At 41.4% G+C, this 17,288-nt stretch overlaps 3 protein-coding genes across 6 annotated transcripts; 2 read left to right on the forward strand and 1 right to left on the reverse strand.

Moving 5' to 3' along the window:
• The first annotated feature begins 548 nt into the window (after positions 1-548).
• prkag3a (protein kinase, AMP-activated, gamma 3a non-catalytic subunit) lies at positions 549-4,693 on the forward strand. Of its 4 annotated transcripts, none has more exons than XM_086148153.1 (13): positions 549-733; positions 834-873; positions 1,009-1,109; positions 1,194-1,275; positions 1,381-1,439; positions 2,308-2,368; positions 2,453-2,507; positions 2,944-3,070; positions 3,164-3,329; positions 3,538-3,575; positions 3,658-3,804; positions 3,898-4,085; positions 4,214-4,693. In XM_086148153.1, the coding sequence occupies exons 1-12, from the start codon at positions 716-718 to the stop codon at positions 4,012-4,014; spliced, it is 1,011 nt and encodes a 336-aa protein (XP_086004279.1). In that variant the 5' UTR covers positions 549-715; the 3' UTR covers positions 4,015-4,085; positions 4,214-4,693. The 4 variants fall into 4 exon arrangements, with proteins under 4 accessions (XP_086004279.1, XP_086004278.1, XP_086004280.1 ...); XM_086148152.1 differs by having other exon boundaries at positions 3,898-3,991; XM_086148154.1 differs by having other exon boundaries at positions 2,308-2,353.
• Positions 4,694-5,579: 886 nt separating this feature from the next.
• On the forward strand, positions 5,580-14,236 carry retreg2 (reticulophagy regulator family member 2). The gene is made up of 9 exons (XM_086148158.1): positions 5,580-5,867; positions 6,385-6,488; positions 6,955-6,985; positions 7,196-7,325; positions 7,792-7,876; positions 8,402-8,539; positions 9,291-9,379; positions 10,343-10,478; positions 11,386-14,236. Exons 1-9 carry the CDS (start codon positions 5,614-5,616, stop codon positions 12,180-12,182), a joined length of 1,764 nt encoding a protein of 587 aa, XP_086004284.1. The 5' UTR covers positions 5,580-5,613; the 3' UTR covers positions 12,183-14,236.
• Positions 14,237-14,266: 30 nt separating this feature from the next.
• On the reverse strand, positions 14,267-17,286 carry mdh1b (malate dehydrogenase 1B, NAD (soluble)). The gene is made up of 10 exons (XM_086148160.1): positions 16,970-17,286; positions 16,788-16,900; positions 16,569-16,703; positions 16,303-16,445; positions 16,039-16,207; positions 15,598-15,955; positions 15,359-15,500; positions 14,800-14,975; positions 14,560-14,699; positions 14,267-14,466 (listed from the first exon to the last, which is right to left on the reverse strand). Exons 1-10 carry the CDS (start codon positions 16,989-16,991, stop codon positions 14,410-14,412), a joined length of 1,455 nt encoding a protein of 484 aa, XP_086004286.1. The 5' UTR covers positions 16,992-17,286; the 3' UTR covers positions 14,267-14,409.
• Between the last annotated feature and the right edge of the window lie 2 nt (positions 17,287-17,288).

Raw genomic sequence — 17,288 nt, forward strand, 5'->3', positions numbered from 1 at the left:
AGGTGTTCTTCAATTTCTTTCCTATGTGCTATTTGATGATTTTCTCACAGTTTCTAGAGTATGTTAAAGCAATTTTTGATGAACATCCCAAGTGATGTTTCCCTCCTATGCACTGTCTGATATTAATATTTGTAACCATATAATGATTGTTTGGGTTTTGACAAATTATCTTGTGCATTTGGACGGGAAACATGGTACATATATATGATAGATAAACAAGAATAGCTGTTGAAGATGGCCTTTGGTTTCCATTGCAGCCTTGACATTTACACAGACAGTGGGTCGTGTCATTTGAGTTCTAAAAGCAGGAGACTTTGAGCTTTCTGCTGGGGAAGGAACTTCGATAATCGTAAAACACCTTTTCTGTCACATTTTCCTCTGCATGGGTCCAAAAGTCACTGAAGCCAGTAGTTAAAGCCCGACGACGGCAAAATGCCTTTTCTCACAGAGCAAGCATCACAAATGTGTATCCCTTTAAACATTCGTGAAAAAAGTAACGAGACTTCAAGAGCAGATGTCTGGGAGTCCCTCCCTTTGAGTCTGCGCCAAATTCGTCGTGCCTTCTCACCCCTTTCCCCCAGCACATACCACACAAGAGCTCTTAATATAGTTCCGTCAGCTTTGTGCAAAGAGCAAGGGAAACGAGCAGAGCCACCCACAGTCTTGACGTTGCTGCTCAGATCACATTATTTTTTCATGGACTTACAAGAGAAGAATGCAACCCCCTTCCAAGGTAAGACATCTGCATCTTAAGGTGTGGGGGTGTCATATTTTATTGGATTTAAAGTTATCTGCAATTTCATACTGAGAATGGTTGATGTGCTGTTTTTGAGGTGTCATTCCCAGAAAAGAACTGGCAAAGGCAGAAACAAGGTATTTAAATTATGATTTTGTGTGTGTGTGTGTGTGTTTGTGCGTGCATGGTGGCATGTTGTGGCCATGCTTGTTTATCAGCATAGATTTAGAGGGGGGTTTGTTTGTATGAACTTCCGAAGTGTCTGTTTACAGAGGATGATGCCACGGTCTACATGAACTTCATGAAGAGCCACTGCTGCTACGATGCCATTCCAACCAGCTGTAAACTGGTCATATTTGATACCAAACTCCAAGTAACCCTCAGCTGCTGTTCAAATGAAGCATCAAAGAAAAAAATAGTGTGTAGAATTTTCTGACAAAATTCTTTGCATTTGAAGGTGAAAAAGGCATTTTTTGCTCTGGTGGCAAATGGCTTGCGTGCTGCACCTCTGTGGGACAGCAAGTTACAGAAGTTTGTGGGTAAGAAATGGATTTATCCCCCCTCCTCCCATTGTGAACGCTGCTCTGACAGTTAATGCCTTGTTGTTTGCAGTTCTTGGAAGGGTGTGTGTTTTGGTCTTGCAGGTATGCTGACTATTACAGATTTCATCAACATCCTCCACTGTTATTACAAGTCCCCTCTGGTGAGCATGAACGCACTCACAACATTTCGACCCTCTGTAGGATCAGACCTTACATCTGGCCAGACACTTCCCTTAAAGAAATATTACATGTATACATCCATAATTATCGCAGACATGGGGTGCCGGAATGTTTATATAATGTTATATAAAGTTTAGGAATTTAACTTAATTCTGATATAAAATGTAATATAAAGTTGAAGAGATTTAAATTAACGGAAAGGTAGTATTTAAGGTAATTTCTCTTAGCTTATCCCTTGATAATGATGTGTAATTATACTGTAATGTTTTCTTGCTGGGGTTTTAGTCCTATTTATTTTCATTCTTTCTGCTCTTATTCTTCCCTACTATTATGACTATTGCTTCTCAGGGAAGGCACCAAAATGATCTTCCAAAGAGGCTCAATGCTGGAGGTTACTTTAAATATATAAAAATACTGCACTAAATATGCTGTTTCCCATACAGTAAGAATAACAAATGAGAAAATAAATAGTAATCAGATTGATCTAAGTATTAAAGCACTAAATTAATAAATATTATAACGGTTGTCAGTGATAATTATGACATGGAAAAGGAATTTCTAATAGATTCGATTTCATCGATTGGATAATAGTCAATATCATGAGATAAACGGATGAAGCTGACTTATAAATATTTTGGGCTCCATTATCACTCATTTCTGCAATATTCTGTTTGACTAAACTTTATTCTGATATGTGTTAAAAGAATGAAATAAAATGCTTTACGTAAAAAAAAAATGAAAAAAAAAACGTTTAGACATAAGGATGTGTGGGCAGTGATATTTGCTGTGATATTCCCTCAATGCAAAATGACTGACTCATAACCAGACGTTGTGGTTTTCTCCACCAAGGTGCAGATGTATGAGCTGGAGAGCCACAAAATTGAGACATGGAGAGGTGATTCATTTCAAAGTAAATGAACAAGATAGCTGAGCGACGCAATGTCTGCACGGCCTGATAAATCTGCATTAATGCTGTGCTTCCTCTCTCTTTTAGACGTCTACCTGAAGTTCTCCAGTCACTTTCTGATCAGTATTTCTCCAGATGCCAGGTTGGTTAAGAATATATTTGTGGATTTTTGAATCACAACAAGAAAGATACCAGCCAGTATTGAGTCAAATGAACCAGTTAAGAGCTCAGGGCTCAGAAAACGCTGGCCTCCGACAAGTTGTAGACGTTTCTTAAACCTTACCAGGTTACAGAAAAGTGTTGCAGGAGTAATTCATCAGAGACCCGATGTAACAGCAGGTTCAGAGCAAAGTTGAATCCAGGTCAGACTGAAGCCTTCAAAAGGCAGGTTTCACACAATTTCTTGTACTAGCGCCTCCAGCAAAGTGAATAAGAGACCCTGTGTCGGGTTTGCATGTTCTCCCCTTATCTGCATGGATTTCCTCCCACAGTCCAAAAATGTTCAAAATTGCCACCTTTGTGATCCTTGTGTTCTATGGTTGAGTCACATTGAGAAACATCTCCTCCTCTGTCCAAAGCCTCTTCGACGCAATCTATTCCTTACTGAAATACAAGATCCATCGGCTCCCTGTCATCGATCCGGCATCTGGAAACGTCCTCCACATTCTGACTCACAAAAGAATCCTCAAATTCCTCCATATATTTGTGAGCAAACTTTCATTTGTATGAAGCGGCTTTAAGTCAGACCTGTGTTTACGACACAAGTATAACAGCTGTGGCACTAAACTGTGTTTTCAGGGGAAAAAAGTGCCCAAGCCTGCGTTTGTCAAGCGGCAGATCCAGGAGCTCGGAATTGGAACATTCAGAAACATTGCTACAGTCCAGCATACAGCCACTCTTTATGATGCCCTTTCCATTTTTGTGGAAAGGAGGGTGTCGGCCCTCCCGGTGGTGGATGAGAACGGTAGGGTGAAGCCTGTGCAGGGATCAGACATTTTGCATAAAAAAAGGGAAGGACATTCTCCATAACAATGAAAAAATACAGACAAGCAGCAAGAACTGTTAGATTTACTAAATCAGCGTAGAAGCGGTCAGCAGATAATGAGTTTAGGCGTAAGAAAATCAATGACAGAATAACAGTTAAATGACACTGACTTATTTGATTTCCTCAGGCAAAGTGGTGGCCCTCTACTCCAGATTTGATGCAATTGTAAGTTCTTCATAGGTCTTATATCAGAAATGTCATTTTTTTTCACTGGAAAGACAAGGATGTGTGCTTCCCTCCACATCAGAATCTCGCAGCCCAGAAGTCATACAACAACCTGGACATGACCATGCGAGAGGCCGTTTGCAGGCGCTCTTGTTACTTCGAAGGCGTGATCAAGTGTTACGCGGATGAAACGTTGGAAACTATCATAGATCGCATTGTGGAAGCGGAGGTAGAATTTAAGAAAAAAAGAGAGATTTGAATGTTATATGATAAAATCCTTTGTGGGAAAAAAATGGGAACAATCCATGTCTCCTCACCTCAGGTCCATCGGCTGGTTCTGGTGGACAGGGCTAATGTAGTGAGGGGAATCATCTCCTTGTCTGACCTGCTGCAGGCCATGGTCTTATCTCCTGCAGGTATTGATGCACTTTTGTCCTAGCACCATGGGAGGAGCGTCCCCCATCACTTCTATATTGCCTGTACTAGCTTCCGTCCTGGCCATGTTTCCAGGCAGGTAGCACTTGTTCTCCCTCTCGCTCTCTTTCTCTTTCTCTCCCACTCACTCAGTCACACAGCTCATTTTCTGAAACCTTGCTAAGGCTGAACGCTTTCTCATGAGAGTTGTCGGTGTCTTCCAGAAACCCCCGATTGTTTGAAATGATTGACATGAAAAATCACCAGAGGAAAACTTCCCCGCCTGTTCACCCGTGTATTTGAAGATGTTCCCCGTGATCCAACTGTTACGTTCAGGAGACAGGTGTGAACATTTCCTGTCCGCACAAAACCACTGTGTGTATTTCTGGCCTCTACGGCGAGTTTATAATGACCACATTGGCACTGCAGCTAGTGACTACCGTATTTTAAATAGACATTACTCTGTCATTTTTTTCTGTGTGAATCCATTGGTTGATTGGTCTCTAAAATGTCTGACAATGTGTGTGTTTCCCGGAGGCCCCAAATGATTTACTCAGATGTTCAAATGTAAAAACTTTTCACCCACAAATCCATGTAATTATCAGTTTGCATCACCTTATAAAAGTTGATCACAACTGGATTAATCACTGAATCATCGCATATTGTATTTGATCAAATTGATCACATTGGCGCCATGCTGTACATTTCTGTATTAAACGTTTATAATGAAGCTAGCTATAGTGTGGTCCTTTCTGTATATGTACACCTGTCCAAGGAAACAAGAAATAAGAAAGAAAACTGAGGATATATTCTGCTCATTCTGCTCAACAATTACTAGCATATTGTGATGCTCCTGCCTTATAATGTCATGATTACATAATCCACAGTCCGCTCTAACATTAATACCAAAATCATATTGCTAGAATTCAAATTAGTTTCAACACAAGTATGAACAAACATCCAAGTGTTATTATTTATGCACACAGCTGTGATGGTACACTTGCACCACTTCACTCCCTTAATTCCGTAAATAAGGAAACACGTGACTTTGTTTTTTTTCCTCTTCCTTTTTTCCACTGGTTCTATGTACGGGCCTTGTGAGGCGTCCGCCCATCCGTGACACTGGTACGATTAAGCTCCTTATTGTCCTTACCGACAAGTCCGGAAATTGTCGTCGCCTTCGAAATAAGAGCGCTTATGTAATCGGAATTTACCAAGCGCTGTTGAGACGAGGAATAGTTTTCACTCGTTTTGGAAATCAAAAGCCTTCCTAACATTAAAAGTTTAGGATTACTAGAAGCGCTTTCGAGGTAACATTTAAATCAATGTGAAGTGGAAAAAAATCGTAAAAGTTATTTCTGTCACCTGACACTGACACAAGAATGAACACAATTACTATTCGTATATTAATTTCCTAAATGCAATTGGAAACCTCCTTTTGAAATTCTTAACATTTTAAATACAAGAGGGTAAGCCTTGATTTATGTTTCGGTTGGTGTGGGTGCTTTTATTTTGAAAATGCAAAACCGGAAGCTTTAATTTTGTACGCATGACATACTTGATGCTTTCTTTTTTCATATGCCCCGTGATCTTCCAAACAACATAACAAAGTGGGGGGGGAAACATGGCGAGCGCAGAGGAGGAAAGAAGACGACCCTCAGTTACCTCCTCTTCGGTCGGCCTGGAGGCCCTCTTCCCCGCGGGGACTTCGGAGCCTTCCTGCGGGGACGGAAACCCGGATCTAGTCCGTCTGCGGGAGCGCCTACAGGGCTGGCTCTCTCAGTACGAGCCGCTGCTGCTATGGGTGCAGAGGCTGCTGGTGTGGGAAAGGCCGTTGTACAGCATCTCGGTCGCCCTGACACTCAACACATTATTCTGGTATAATTCTCCTTTTTTATTTGGAATAAAAATAACGCCTGTCGCCACGCTGACAGCTTTACACGGCTAAATAAAGGAGCATCATTCGCTCACTGGCTAACATCGGCGAGGATTTTACCAGTGTCAGGATAAGTTAGCTAATCCCACGACTTTAGCCTAATGCTAACCTTAATCGCGTGCCAGTTTGATACTTAACAATCAGTGTGACGAGTTTAGCGACACGTATTTTAAAACCGCAAATACACTCTAATGCTTGGGTGCGACAGACAGACGTGTCGGTGTTAAAGGTGGAAACTTTAGATCTCATGTAGCTCAGCCAGATGATCCATTCGTTTCATGCCGAGGCCCTAATCGAAGTCAGCTGTCAGTGACAGGTCCTCTACCCAGACTCATGTTTTTACAAGACGAAGCTACAGCCGTTTGACAGTATCCATGTGTGAAAATGTATTTACACTGCCGATCATAAGCAAACGTGCAGACTGTAATTTAATTTAATGTCCTGCCCCCCTCCCCTCAGGTTGCTGTCCTCCACCTCCTTGAGGCCTCTTTTCCTGTTGAGTGTGTCATTACTGGGACTCATGCTGCTGGAGAGATGGAAGCCCAAGTTGCCTGCCATTGCAGGTAAGTCAAGGCATTTACACAGTTAGATAAGATGTGAGAATGTTTACGTCAGTATTTCAAGGGTGCTTGGTACGTCGAGGTACACATGCAAAATCAATTGATGTCCTGCTTAGGTGTGTGCTTTCCTTTTGAACGTTGGAACAATTCACAGTTACGATAATAAGGTGATCGTAGCTATGACTTTGCATGCATTCTTTGGATATTTGATAAAGGGCATGGACTTTAAAGATAATGTACTCTGCAACATATTTTACCATCAGTAAAGAGATACTAAAATCCTTGTTGAAATGTTCCCTGGGCTGAATATCCTGTTTAGCTCAACATAACACAATACGTGTATTGTAGTGTGGAGGTTAAAATGTGCCTTTTCAACATTGCAAGAACAGCACTGAAGGTGAAAAACCTGTCTTTCTCAATAATTTGTTTACAAGTTGTTTGCAAACTTTTTTTTTTCCCCCTATTGCAGTTCAACAGGCAGAGGCTCCCCCCATACAAAGGTGGGTAATGTTTACACAGCAAATAGATTGCATTATTTAATTCCGGTCACTTTTGTACCTGGTTTTAAGCCATCGATCAAGTTGGAGTTAATTTTTTGCACACCTATCAATTTATCCCCAGTAATTCCAGTGTGCAAATATTCGATTGCTGGTCTCTGTAGGTGACGAGTAATTTTTTGGCCACCCTCTCGTGTTTGTGTTTCCATACAGTGAAACTATGAGTGCAGAGCAGCGTTTGCTAAGTGTGCCGGAGCTCAGCCACCACCTAGCTGAAAGCTACCTGACCTGCTGCTTGTACCTGCAGGAGATGCTTCAGTACAAACAGCAGAATCATGGAAAGGTATAGGCATCAGTGCTAGTGTTTTTTTTGTTGTTTTAAATATGGAAAAATAGGTTTTCAGTGTAAACCAAATATTTGGGAATCCAAATATTTGAGCAAGTGAATGCTGTCGCGGATATGGCTTCTCTGTTCTGAATGCAAAAAGGACTGATTGTGAAAGAACTTTGTTTACATTCCAACTTGAATTCTATGCTTGACAATTGTAAAACTTTAATCTGACAATAAACATGGCTAACAAATAATAAAACTGGCTGCCTGATCCAATTATGAAATTGTTGTTCAGTCTCTTGCAGCTGCCTTGAGTTTGAGAGTGTCATCTCATCATATGCTTTGGGATACTTCAGACATCCCATTATCTCTTACACACAGAGTGTGCACCATCGGACATGTCACTGTTTCACTTCCTCCTCTTTAACTGCAGCAGATTGAAGGTGTCATCACTTAATGTTTCACATCTGTTTCCCAGTTCTGCGCGATGATGTGCAGCGGCTGTTTTGCACTTGCTGTCGTCGGACATTATGTTCCAGGGATAATGATCTCCTATATTATAGGTGAGCCTCCGCTGGCTGATGTCGTGCGACAGTTCAGTCCGACTTAATAGTTGGGAAAGGTGTATTTTGCTAATCATTTACAGTTATTAGAATCCCTTCAATGAATGATGCTCTCCGTCTAACAGTTCCAGTCTTGCCCTACTGTGTCACTTAGGTTTTTAATCTTTAAAACCAGAAGTTCCTAGAGTTGGAGTTGGGCATCCAGATACAGATAACAAGAAGATTTTTCTGTAATCAAACAACAATAAACACTTTTTATCATTTTTTTAACCTTAATTGTTACAAAACATAAAAAAAATAATAAACTGGGCTGGTTTACAAAATAGTGGAAAAACTCATGCGTAATTGACATGGAACAAACAAATACAGATAACCAGCCCTAAAATCAAAAGAAATTTGAGAGAAAAATAAAGAAAAATTTTGTCATGTTCTAATTATGCTTGCAAGCTTTGTTTTTGTTATGGAGACATAAAAGTTTACAAGCAAACAAACTCTGTATTAACGAGTTGGTGTTTTGTCCATCAGTCCTCAGCGTGCTCTTGTGGCCTCTGGTGGTTTACCACGAACTGATCCAGAGAATGTACACCGGTCTGGAACCGATACTGATGAAACTGGACTACAGCATGAAGGGAGACACCGAGCACCGCAAGCATGATAAGAGAAGTGAGTGTAACGCCTCAACAAGAATTGGGCACTTTATTTTGTATTTGACCTCTGCATTTAACCCATTGTGAATGAGTCTTGAGCAGCGGGCAGACACTTTGCATCGCCCGAAGAGCAGTTACCGGTTCAGCATCTTGCTGAAAATGCTTGGACAGGCCAGGAGGAGCTTGAGAACCCAGCAAATTCTAATACAGCCTTTCATGATGCTTAATATTGCATGTGTTACTGACATCCTAAAAATGAATCAGCAATTGGGTTATTAGATTTTCATAAGCATCTATGATTATTAAAATTTATCATTTATTCTTCATTGATCCCTATGGGGAAATTCGTTTGTTACAATTAACCCATCATGGATGAACCATGAGCTACTGCCCATGAGCTACATGCTGTCCACCAGTGCCAGGGGAGCAGTTAGGGGTTCACAGCTTTGCTCAAAAACATTTCGACACTAGGAGGATCCGGGAATCAAACAAGGAATATTCAGTTCAATATTCTACAATATTCTACCTCCTGTGCAATGCACCCCCTCCTACTTAAATCTATAGGAAACATGTTAAAAGATCAATGTCTGTTTAAGAATCAAATTTAAATGAGTTTCCCAAAATTGTTACTCACAAACATCTTTGAGTGAAACTTTCTGTCTTTTATGTGGTGTTGAGACATTGCCAAGTTTACAGAGTGCTTTATTAATTACATCTTAGCTAAGAGAAGCAGGTTTAACGCTCTAAAATCCTGTGTTTTTATACAGAGGTGAAGAAGGAGGTAGAAGAGGGTGATGAGCCCAGAGCTGAAACGGAGAGCGAGAGTGAGGAGGAGCTGTCTTGTTTTGCCCCAACGGTATTGATTTACACCAGAACACACACCTCGCACTTTCTCTCGGAGCATGTATGGCAGACACAAAACGAGCCGGCATATCCAGTGACAGTGAGCTGCAGGTCACAAGAGTCATGAACCTTCTTAATGTGAGAGCAGAGTATCTTTAAAATCGTCTGGAATGGACCTTTGAATATTGGCATTTGAAAAAGGTGGCGCTCTCAGCTGGACCAGGCAGATGTTTTCCCAAAGAAAATGTTTCTAATGACAGGTCAAAGGAAAAGAGGAAGAGAGGAGCAGCCAGAAAGGGCTTCAGCATATTTGCTGATGCATTTCTGCAGAGGTATATGAATGAATTTGAGGGAAAAGTGCTGTCCCCTCTTGGGAGATTTAGTAGATGCTAACATGTTAGCTGTCTAAGCTAACATGTTACCTAGTCTAAGCAAGGGTGTATTTAAGGGAATATCTTTTGAGTACCGATACTATAACTTTTCAAAATCTCATTGGAGTTTGTCACTGGCTATATCGCCTTTTTAAAATAATCACCTGTCATTTTTTTAGGTTTTTCAGAAAACACAAAATACTGAGCAATATGTTGAATAAGGAGTTGATCTAGGCAAAAAAATAATAGAATGACTTTGGCAATTATTTAAGAATTGATGAAGAAGTTGGCAATATATTTGCCTTATATGTATGTATATATGATAAAGTCTACGACAATGAAATGGAGAGAGGCTGGGTTCAGTGGCTTAACATGAATATTATGATTATGTAAATATTAACAGTGAGAGTTCAGGAACTAGAAAAAATCAATATAGTAAACTGGATAGGAAAAATAGATGAGACTGGAATGGAATCAGTATAATAATGCTACAACTTGGTTTTTTTTGGTTGGAAAATGTCATTCCATTTGAGTGTTGTGTATGTGATGAATACTTCACCATTTAGAACCCCCCCATAGTATTCACTTTGTGGTTTTGTGCACAGGTGGATGTGAAGACCACAGCCCTGGCTATGGCCATCACTGACTCTGAGCTGTCGGATGAGGAGGCATCCATACTGGAGAGTGGAGGATTTTCCGTGTCCAGAGCCACAACTCCTCAACTCACTGATGTCTCTGAAGGTAAATACCACTCATGTTAGCAGGATCCTTGCAACCTCCTGCCCCGACATAAAAATAGCCCTTTGCATTGGGGGGAGTTAGAGGGGTAAAGGTTTGGGTCAGTTCAGTCCTGGAGTGAGGAGAAGCTTAAATCGTGTTCTTGTGTGTAGACACAATGAGCCATCGCTTCTTTTTTTGTTTGTTTGTTTTGTGATACCAAGTGAGATCTAAGTTACATGCGAGCAGGGTGAGCTCTTAACACCATTGTGGCACAACACATTTTCAGGGATTTAGTGCAGCAGACAGAGGGAATGTCAACAGATGACAAAGTATCATAAGATTCATTCAAACCCAGTCAGGAATGGTTTGATTATTTCACAAAGAGGACTGGAAATAATTCCATCACAAAATTAACTTTTGCGATAAAGTGTAGCATAGAGTGCAAGTTAAATTTAGCAGTACGTTGTAGCACGTTAAATGTGTGGCAAGCAAGTTTAGTTCAATGATAGAGCATGAAATGAAAAACTCCCCCAGCCTCCGCCAGCGCTGCAGGCATCTTCATCAAATCTTCATAGTAACTGCACTCAATAAAACCATTTTTTTCTTTATATTCTCTGTTCTGTATTATTATTTATTATACAATATTTGTTTTTTATAAATTACAGAGGCTGGAAAAGATCAATAGCATTCCATTTCATTTCAATGGGGAAATTAAATTTGATATACAAGCAGAAGTCAAGGTATTTCTGTATAATGAGCTTTATTATTCTTAAAGCTACTTCAAACTGCACATGAGGGCATTCTACATTCTTTGTTCCCTTTTCACAATTTTTTTTTAAATTTTCTTTTATTATCAATCAGAGAATCCGATAATGAAGTCTTTTGAAAGTGATGCACTTATCTTGTGTTTCCTCATCTCCGATTACAGACCTGGACCAGCAGAGTTTTCACAGCGACCCAGAGGAGGCCTATCTGCGAGACTTGCCGGATTTCCCTTCTGTCGAGGAGTTCCCATCCTTTGAGCACAACCTGCTCCACTTCCCCCTGCGAGGCCAAGGCCAGGGTGACGGTGCCCACGCTAGCCTCTCATCAGAGGGAGAGCTATTGAGCCCTGCCAGCCTCCTCATCCAGCACCTCGCATCACCACTGCACTTTGTGAACACGCACTTCAATGGACACGGGCGGCCACCTGTTGGTGAGGAGGACAGGGTACCTGTCTCGCCCATGGGTGGGGAGGCAGGGGTACAAACGGGAGAAGAGAAGGAAGCTGCGGGTGCTCAAGAGGCACAACGGTCACTGGAGGCATTGAGTGAGGAGATAGTGAGCACAGCTATCTCGACGGTGGTGCAGAACACTCTGTCGGCCCTGCTGCGCTCCAGCGAGGCCAGTGAGGATCCCACGCTGGCCGAGTTTCTCCCGACTGAAACTCCACCAGGCGACTCGGAGACCCAACCAACCAACACCGCCGATAACACTACAGTTTCCACAGTGGGGGCACTTGGGCGTGACGAGGACACAGAGGCATTCGTGACGGAAAGCAGCGGCGGTGGCGAGGAGATGCCCGATGACACACTGGTTCCGACCGAGGACGAGGACTTTGAGCTTCTGGACCAAAGCGAACTGGAGCAGGCAGACGAGGGGTTGGACCTAAGCCCTGACGGACAGGTGCTCGGAGTAGCCACGGGAGTTTCAGGCACAACTCCACAGCATCAACCACGGTCATAGCTTCCCTGTTGCCTTCCCTCTGTTTGGTTTTGTACATTAGAATCCTGTCATATTCATACATACTGGTATATACACAACATTTATCAAAAGAGCATTTAATACTCTCGGTTGGAGGTGTGTGGCAGATGGTTGAGGTTTCTTTGTGTGTTCTGCTCTGGTAGTTCTGCCTTGAGTTGCTGCTTAGACTCTGCATCTAAGCTGTTAGTTGTCCCAGACCATCTCCTTGTGGGATCATCATCGTCATCACACAGTATCGATCTGTTGTTTTCAACATGGGAAACCGACATCGCATTAATAATGATAGTTTTGTGGCGTTATAATTTGCTAGCCTGACAGTGGCAGATTGGGAAGAGAGCAGGGTTTTATGGAGACGTCACCAGAGGTTGCTTAGCCATACTCGAAAGTTTTTCTTTGACAAACTAGCATTGGGTTGTTGCTTGATCACGTTTCAAAAAATGGAGAAAAAAAAAAAAAAAAAGAAATCCCAGCGCATGTTGAAACAAAACATGCTCAGTTCGTCTCGCCTCACAGGTATTTTTTTAGTATTTAAAAGCGTTCCCTCTCCTCCCTTGCATCTCAGAAGCAGGTGTTTGTCCTGGTGGTGTGATGGAGAGTTGAAATTATTGGATTATATAACTATTAATATATACTGTAAATTATTTAATTTAATAGTTGAGTCATTGTTGAGTCAAGGAGTTAACCCTTCAGTTACCCATATGATTGTATAATGAGTGTCAACACCACGGACTTCCAGGTTATTTCCATTTTTTCCCCCAGAGTTGGTTAAATAAAAGTACTTATCCTTCACTCTGTCCTTTTTAGATCCAAACCCATTTCAGCTGTGGTCAGTGGTCTTTCACTCGTTGCCTGGAAAAGGAAACTGACATTATTGGATGTTGACACGTAGACCCCCAGGCCCTCCCTCACCAACACACAAGTGACTTTCGTGTGGGCAAGATAAAAGAAACGCGCGTGGTTTTCCTCTCCGTTATAGATGCCTCATTTTTATTAATATCGTGTGTATAACTTGATTTTATAAAAAAATAATATACATAATTAGTTACTGTATAATTGAATTTATTGGCTGCAATGTTGTCGGAAAAAAAAGGAAAAAAAACACAGGCCCTACTATACCCAACTATTGTATAGTCATCACTTGGATATGTATATTAACCAAATAACCTTGTGCCACAAAAAGTCCATGCATGCCAAGCATCACGCATGTATATACCACAATTGATAACTGAGGTAAGTTTTCAGTGTTGCTTTTACTGGAGTGATTTTTTTTTTCTTTCTTCAATTGTTGAAGAGGCTATAATTTTTGCATTTGGTATTTGGCTGCTCCTTAGGGGGTGAGGGGGAAGAAGAAATCTAGCAACGTGTTCAACCGTAATAAGATGCAGGTTTTGCTTTTCTAAACCACTCAGCATCCAAATCTCAGGGGCGGGTGTGTATACATTGAATTATCATCACAGGATACGTGTCCACTTCCCAATTTGTCGTAGTGCACTGTATTTGTACTAACTTCTCTTTTTCACTCAATGCCTCTCTGTGTGTAGTATAAGGAAAGCTTAAAAGGAACGTGTATACACTGCATGTAAAACAGCATATCTGTTAAAGTTCTCGTCAGCAAACAAAGTACTGCACAATTTGTCAGAAAAAATGTTTCCAGGTGAGAAAATCCTATAGAATTCAGTTTCTTTGATATTTAATGAGGGGAATGAAAGTTGTGCATCCTTTTAAAACACGAACCAACTGCAATGGCAATGAGCAGCCAAAAAGGTCAGATCGTCAGACCAATTTGTGTGGCGGGAGTGTGCTTCAAATGTCGCTATAAAAGGCACTTGCTGAACTGTACAAATTAAAAAAAGGAATATATTTTCTAATTTTCCTTTTTTCCATAAAGTACTCAGTTTGATCTTTTACATCTAAAACAAACAAAAAAATGTGGAAAAGTTTCACAAAGTGAAAAGATTTATTTTCATTCAACTGGTAAAATACAACTGCAAGTCCACATGTGAACGCAAGAGAATAAAAGAACAAACTGAAATATACCACACGTAGCGCTGATATGATTTCCTTTTTTCACATCAAGAAACATCTTTGCTCCGGATCATTTTCATACTAATTTTTTTTCCTCCTTAAATGATATAAGGCATCTGTTTGAGACATAATATAGCAGCATGACTTTAAATACTAGAGAACATCCATGTATGCAAGTGATCTTTTACTTATCATTCGTTTTATGCATAATGTTTGCGTTTCCGTCCAAAAGTTCTTTTTCCTGGGAAAGAAACACACCATTATTAGTCAAATGAGTACTTTAAGCAAATTTAAATCAATGTAGCACAACATGTTCATAAATTGCCCAACGCACTTGTCGGAGCTCGCTTGCAAAACCCCGGAGGCTCTCCAGCAGCTCGTCTCTAACAGTCCCATCCGAAGGCACACACCACTTCCCATCCACAAAAGTAACTGGAACTGAGAGGACAAGGTCTTCTGAGAAATCTGGGTACTCTGCAAATAGACAAAGACAAATCACCATTTGAAAACATAGAATCGAGATTTTTAATGTGTGTGGTCAGCCTAATAAGTCGCAACTTCACTGCATCTTCACCTGAGCATAGGACACCTGCGGAATAGACCTCATCTGGCTTACAGTTCCCGTTCCAAGCCTTGAGAAGAGTGAGAATAGCGTTGGCCGTTGAAATGGCAGCTCCTCGATGGGTCTTTGAGGCCACAATGTCATGCTCGCAACGTACAAGATCTTGAAAGTCTTTATCCAGCCATTCCCTGAGCATGAGCAGAGGATCACTGGGCATTTGTCATATTTCCAACCTCCACGCAGGAAGGTGCGGATGTATTTTGCAATTAAATTGTGTATTTGCTGATGATCAATAATTATGTATAACTGACAGTCATTAGATTATTTAAGACCCTAAAATGTGTTATTTTTAAATGAGGTGTCTCACATAGATTTATCCATATAAAGCTATATGAAGCAAACTAGAAGATTGTTGGGGTGTTGTTTTTCTATCATCTTAGATGTTCATGTTTTAAGCCTTGTTTTTTGAACAGTTCAATCTTTTGGGCTTCCGAGGACCGTGGATACAATATCCACATTTCTTTTCCCGCAACAAAATGTTTTTAATATGTTTCTGATTGTTTTTACCAACCTGTCATAGAGAATCTTTAGAACTGGATGAAAAAAGGTTGGCGGCCCCTTGATTGGACCATTATAGTTGAAAATTTTAGTCCTGTTCAGGTCAATGTGGAAGCTGCCGCTGATGTTTCCCCACACAGTGACATCTTTAACATCTACAGGAAAAAAAATGGAGAAACCTTATCCTTTCATATTTTTTCTTTGAAAATGTATCTCTGATAATGCTTAGCCGGAGAATGAAAGAATCTGAACCTGAAGTTGTCACTTTAAGCTTTCTTGCAATTACAGCTCTCGCCTCATTCTCCAGCTTAGTTGCCATGGCAATAAAATTGCGGCTGTCAATGGAGCACACGTTGTCAAGCAGGACTGAGCATCTGAGGTTGGTGAAAGAGCCATTGGACACAATCACCTTCACCTCCCTCTTTGCCCTAGTCTCAATTAGACGTCCATACTCTGTGTAGAGATCTGAGATTGCCTTCAGTTTTGCTTTCTTTTCCTTTTCCTGAGCCTCACCATCCTTTGCATTGCTGTCATCCAAACACAGTTCATCCAGAAGGACAATGATGTCGGCATCTTGGAAGGCCTGCTTCAGATCTGTGTGAATGTTCACCTGTTAAGAGCAGTACCCGTAGTCAGGGACTTTCCCTTTTTTTTTTTTTGGACTGCAAACAAAAGTCGAATAAAAAGCTCAACCTGATGTAGCAGTGGAAGAGTTAGCTCCTCTGTCTCCATCTTCAGCCAGTGCAATTCCTCCTCACTCCCCTCCAGATCCAGGAGATGGAGGCTGATGACAGAAACCTGGGAGAACACCTCTGATGAAAGCAGGTTTGGGATCAGTATGTGGCAGGTGAGGCTGAGAGCACTGTGAAAATGCAAAACAGCACACTCCCTCAGGATACACACTTCAGATTTGACACATAGCTTTTTCTTCTGTTGGAGATGTTTAGACCAGTGCACCTGCTAATCCATATATGAAGTGGCTTGATCTGACTGATGCGATGCTGCTCCTCTGCGATGAAGTTCAATTCGGCCCTCAAGTTCTCTGCTGAGATACTCCGCATGAAATCAGAGGGCAAGTCTAGAGTGATGTTGTAGTAATTCTGTGGGATCGGATATGCAAAAAAAATTGCTTGTGTGTTGTGCTGATCATTGGTTCTACATTGTTCAGCAAACAAGCACCAATTTTGCGATGCAAATATAAAGACGTTTCCAAAAATGCTGACCTGACAATGCTCTAAGAAGTCACTGAAGCCCCCTAAGAGCATTCCTTTGCCCCCTCGGTCGACCAGCTCCCTCCAAATCAAAGGGGACTTTTCGTGTTCCCAGCCATTTTTCTTGCAGACGCTCTCCAGCCACCCCTGTACAGACCAGCGACAGGTCAGGCGTACAAGTCACCCAAACTAGGAATTCACAAAGAGTTGGGGCAGAGTTTGATCATTTGCCTTCCATTCTTCTGGGAGGATAGAAATCTTATGGATCCTGAAGTTCGGCAGGGATCCCTGAAGTTTATCTGCCAAGAGTTCCGCTCTAGCAAAAGATGGACAGTCAACTGTACCTGCAGAAAATTCGGGAGTCATTTTTAATATAGTGGTTGGAAGTTAGATAGTCTACAACCAAATGTTACCTGCAAGCACAAACTTCGCCATGCTACCCGGACTCGGTCAAAAGTGGTTTGTGAATCGCCTCACAGACAGGAACCCTTTATACCGTCACAGTTTCCCCTTCACAGTGACATTTATCGATTGCTCTGTTTTGTCGTTAGTGACAAGCGGCGTTGGTTGCTAGGAAACGTACGAGTTGGCGTGTATTTCGGTCCGGGTGAAACAACAGACGGGAACGAGAACGAAAGCAATGTCAGGCGGAGAAGCATTCGCTAAAAACATCCAAGAATTACTCTTCATTAACATTAAATGTGTTAAGATGAATCAAACTCGTTGTGCAAG

Source organism: Fistularia commersonii, chromosome 6 (assembly GCF_037954325.1).
Source record: "Fistularia commersonii isolate RoL2024-O1a breed Wild chromosome 6, RoL_Fcom_v1.0, whole genome shotgun sequence".
Lineage (NCBI taxonomy): Eukaryota > Metazoa > Chordata > Actinopteri > Syngnathiformes > Fistulariidae > Fistularia > Fistularia commersonii.

Bases quoted from the DNA above. Each gene is read 5' to 3' on its own strand.
- retreg2 (XM_086148158.1), top strand. From the start codon at position 5,614: ATGGCGAGCGCAGAGGAGGAAAGAAGACGACCCTCAGTTACCTCCTCT. The intron at 7,326-7,791 runs GTATAGGCATCA...TCTGTTTCCCAG, and splicing joins AACAGCAGAATCATGGAAAG to TTCTGCGCGATGATGTGCAG. The intron at 10,479-11,385 runs GTAAATACCACT...CTCCGATTACAG, and splicing joins ACTCACTGATGTCTCTGAAG to ACCTGGACCAGCAGAGTTTT.
- prkag3a (XM_086148153.1), top strand. The intron at 2,369-2,452 runs GTAAATGAACAA...TCTCTCTTTTAG, and splicing joins GAGAGGTGATTCATTTCAAA to ACGTCTACCTGAAGTTCTCC. The intron at 3,805-3,897 runs GTAGAATTTAAG...TCCTCACCTCAG, and splicing joins ATCGCATTGTGGAAGCGGAG to GTCCATCGGCTGGTTCTGGT.
- mdh1b (XM_086148160.1), bottom strand. From the start codon at position 16,991: ATGGCGAAGTTTGTGCTTGCAG. The intron at 16,901-16,969 runs GTAACATTTGGT...AATTTTCTGCAG, and splicing joins GGCGAAGTTTGTGCTTGCAG to GTACAGTTGACTGTCCATCT. The intron at 16,208-16,302 runs GTGCACTGGTCT...GCATTTTCACAG, and splicing joins CTTCATATATGGATTAGCAG to TGCTCTCAGCCTCACCTGCC.